The sequence below is a fragment of the Macaca fascicularis genome, chromosome 1, assembly GCF_037993035.2.
Source record: "Macaca fascicularis isolate 582-1 chromosome 1, T2T-MFA8v1.1".
Classification (NCBI taxonomy): domain Eukaryota; kingdom Metazoa; phylum Chordata; class Mammalia; order Primates; family Cercopithecidae; genus Macaca; species Macaca fascicularis.
Window position 1 is genome coordinate 110,103,252 of NC_088375.1, and position 4,249 is coordinate 110,107,500.

The following is a 4,249-nucleotide window of genomic DNA, read 5'->3' on the forward strand; positions in this document are numbered from 1 at the left end:
TTTCCCTGTCATTCCCAACAGCCCAGAATATTCTCCAATCTGAGAAGTGTTCAGTATCAGACCTGTGGAGAAAATCTAGCTAAGGTGGCCAGTAGACAAGGTTAATTTCCAAACTGATATTTTTGCCTATAAATCTCTAATAACCAATTCTGTTTGTTAAATATGGTTTTGGGAGTTAAGTTTTCAGTCTATTTTGAGACCCAAATGATTCTGCTCCTCTGACAACACTGCAGCAAATTACTTCACTAATCAAGGTAAACAGAACCATGTTAACTGTCAGGTTTTTTTCCAAATTAAAAATGCATGTTTTCCCCATGACTGCTAATTAAGAAAACCATATTCTAAACAGTCATTCGAATGTTTACTTGGCACATCTCCCTCTGGTTTATTCTAATTTATAACAAAGCAAGCAAGTCTAGAATGATGAGGGCCCAGTTTCAAAGGCAATAACCTCTGTAATGTAACCTGTTCATAACCTTTCTCTCTCCACCCATATTCCCTTTCTTTGGGAAAAACTCCATGCTGACATACAAAGAAAACCCAGCAGGTGGCCGGGCGCGGTGGCTCACGCTTATAATTCCTGCACTTTGGGAGGTCGAGAAGGGCAGATCACCTGAGGTCAGGAGTTGAAGACCAGCCCAACCAACATGGAGAAACTTCGTCTCTACTAAAAATACAAAATTAGCCGGACATTGTGGCGCATGCCTGTAATCCCAGCTACTCGGGAGGCTGAGGCAGGAGAATCGCTTGAACCCAGGAGACAGAGGTTGCGGTGAGCCGAGATGATGCCATTGCATTCCAGCCTGGGCAACAAGAGCGAAACTCCGTTTAAAAAAAAAAAAAGAAAAGAAAAAGAAAACCCAGCAGTTAAACACTTTCCAAAAGTGGGCAGAGGAAGTGTAGGCATAGTGGGAGAGAAAGGAAGAAGACAAAGTAGCCAGAATCTTTGGTTCTTTATGGCACTGATAGTTCTTATTCCCTTTGTCAACACACACTGAGTACCCTATAAGGCACAAAGCTCCGTAATAGACCAAGCTTAAGGAAACAGAGCAATTTACTCATGCCAGATCAAAAGAAAATAAAACTAAACATCATCATCAGCATTTACCTCCAACCCCCTTTTTGTTGCACGTAAGAGGATAAGATATAAGCTCCACAGAAAAGCATAATGTGTCCTAAATGACACTTAGAAAATTCAACAAAGTTTGATAAAATTAAAGAGTCTAGGCTGGGCTTGGTGGCTCATGCCTGTAATCTCAGCACTTTGGGAGGCCGAGGCACGCGGATCACCTGAGGCTGGCAGTTTGAGACCAGCCTGACCAACATAGAGAAACCCTGTCTCTACTGAAAATACAAAATTAGCTGGGCATGGTGGCACATGCCTGTAATCCCAGCTACTTGGGAGGCTGAGGCGGGAGATTCACTTGAAACCAGGAGGTGGAGATTGCGGTGAGCTGAGATCACGCCATTGCACTCCAGCCTGGGCGACAAGAGCAAGACTCTGTCTCAAAAAAAAAAAAAAAAAAAGAGAGAGACTGAGCTTGACATTACATAAATGTTTGGAAACAAGTTGTTCTGACAAGAGAGTACCCTCCTCACTATAATTTTATAAAATCCAGTCAGAGCAAAGTTTATATCTCAAGACCAGAGTTTCAAAGCCCCCATAAGCCTTTTTCTGGCCACTTCCCAGCACTGTGGAAACACAGCCTGGATTTTGGTTTTATATATACTCCTCCCACATAAACAAGTTTTCTTTCCTTTCTAGTGTGTTTTTTTTTTTCTTTAATGGAGTTTCACTCCTGTTGCCCAGGTTGGAGTGCAGTGGCGCCATCTCGGCTTACTGCAACTGCCGCCTCCGGGTTCCCAGCAATTCTCCTGCCTCAACCTCCCAAGTAGCTGGGATTATAGGCATGGGGCCACCACACCTGGCTAATTTTGTTTTGTTTTGTTTGTTTGTTTGAGATGGAGTCTCACTTTATCACCCAGGCTGGAGTGCAGTGGCATGATCTTAGATCACTGCAACCTCTGTCACCCGGGTTCAAGAGATTCTCCTGCATCAGCCTCCCTAGTAGCTGGGATTACAGGCGCCTGTCACTTCGCCTGGTAAATTTTTGTATTTTTAGTAGGGTTTCACCATCTGTGCTAGGCTGGTCTTGAACTCCTGACATCATGATCCACCCGCCTCGGTCTCCCAAAGTGCTGGGATTACAGGCGTGAGCCACCGGGCCCGGCCCTAATTTTGTATTTTTAGTAGAGACAGGGTTTCTCCATGTTGGTCAGGCTGGTCTGGAACTCCCGACCTCAGGTGATCTACTGGCCTCGGCTTTCCAGTTCAGTTTTTAAAAACTCTATTTCAGTTTCCTTTTTTTTTTTTTTTTTTTTTGAGACAGAGTCTGGCTCTGTCGCCCAGGCTGGAGGGTAATGGTGTGATCTCAGCTCACTGCAACCTCCGCCTCCCAGGTTCAAGCAATTCTCCTGCCTCAGCCTCCCAAGTAGCTGGGATTACAGGCGGGTGCCACCACGCCCGGCTAATATTTTCTATTTTTTTGGTTTTGTTTTGTTTTTTTGAGACAGAGTCTCGCTCTGTCACCAGGCTGGAGCGCGGTGGCGCGATCTCGGCTCACTGCAACCTCTGCCCCCTGGGTTCAAGCGATTCTCCTGCCTCAGCCTCCCAAGTAGCTGGGACTACAGGTGTGTGCCACTACACCCAGGTAATTTTTGTATTTTTAGTAGAGATGGGGTGTCACCATGTTGGCTAGGAAGATCTCGATCTCTTGACCTCGTGATCCGTCCACCTCCGCCTCTCAAAGTGCTCAGATTACAGGTGTGAGCCACCACGCCTGGCCTAGTTTCCTTTTTCCTTTGAGATACAGTCTTGCTCTGTCACTCAGGCCTGGAGAGCAGTGGTGCAACCACGGCTCAGTGCAGTTTTGACCTCCAAGGCCCAAGGGATCCTCCCACCTCAGCCTTCTGAGTAGCTGGAACCATAGGTGCCTGTCACCATATTTGGCTAATTTTTAAATTTTTTGTAGACACACGTTTCTCACTATGTTGCCCAGGCTCATCTCAAACTCCTGGACTCAAGCAGTTCTCCCATTTCAACGTCCCAAAGTGTTGGGATTACAGATGTGAGCCACCACACCCAGCTTATTTCAGTTTCTTACACAAGCATCTGAGCTACAGACACACAATGGATGCATATCTGTCAGACAATCAAAAATTTCTTTTCAGTGATGTGGTGGCATATGCCTTTCATCCCAGCTACTCGGGAGGCTGAGCCCTGGAGGCAGAGGTTGCAGTGAGCCAGGACTGTACCACTGTACTCTAGCCTGGGTGACAGAGTCAGACCGTGTCTCAAAAAAAAAAAAAAAGAAAATTCTCTTCAGTGAAATTAACTTAAGGTTGGGCGTTCCTGCTCCTTTGGAAATGGACTATATTCCTTTTCTCTTCCCCAAAGCTTGTCTAACCTCCCTCCCAATTAGTTTTTCCAACAGATACGCATCATAAATCTAAGGGGCATTTTCAGGTCACTTGATGGTATAATTATTAAAGGCATATATATTGGTGCATATATATTAGAAATGTTATCTTAAAATCTTCTGTGAGAAAGTTAATTAAAAAAAAAAATCAACCCACAGCATGCAGTATTCTTTTACTTCTATGCTTAAAGCAATGATGTGAGCTAAGAAATTTGGTCCTTATTCTTTTGGCCCCTCAGAAGAAATGTTCCCTAAATATGGCTTTGAATTTTCCAATTGCACAGAGAACCTTCCTGAGCCCAAGCGTTGCACCCTGCTATAGTTTTCTTCTTAAAGACACTCTTAGTTTTTATGCAATGTTTGTCTTCTGTATATTTTCTTTTTTAAAAGAGGATTAATATGAACACAGTGCAAATTGTGGCCCTTGCATATTAAGATGAAACAGTTTCCATGGAAACTCTAGTGTGAGGCTCTGTGGTCCCTGGGGACCCAGTCACTTGTGTCTCTCTCTCTTCCAGCTCCCCCTCTGTGACTACTACAGCATTTACCTCAGCCACCTCTTCAACCATGGTAAAATCAACTCCACTGGGCTGCTGTCGGGCTATGGCCTCCAGCTTAAGACGGTACTGTTCTGCTTCCTGCTCTTTCTTTAGGAGCTGGTGTCGGTATTCCTGGGCTCTTCGATTGGCCTCCAGGAGTTGTTGCTGTAGTAGCTCTCTTTCATTGCCTTCCTGGAAAAGTAAGCCATGTCATCACCAAGTAAATTCCTG

General features: G+C 44.8%; 1 protein-coding gene across 29 annotated transcripts in view; it reads right to left on the reverse strand.

The window, feature by feature from the left end:
- GABPB2 (GA binding protein transcription factor subunit beta 2) overlaps positions 1-4,249 on the reverse strand; it is a 58,740-nt gene continuing 54,491 nt past the window's right edge. For 15 of the 29 annotated variants that reach the window (XM_045364047.3, XM_073995969.1, XM_045364029.3 and 12 more), the window contains one exon: positions 2,855-4,210. In XM_045364047.3, coding sequence (XP_045219982.2) covers positions 3,911-4,210 — 300 coding nt within the window. In that variant the 3' untranslated portion in view covers positions 2,855-3,910. Of the gene's footprint in view, positions 804-936; positions 1,502-2,854; positions 4,211-4,249 lie in introns of those variants that run through there. The other 14 variants (XM_065546208.2, XM_073995928.1, XM_065546201.2 and 11 more) reach the window with 2 other exon arrangements.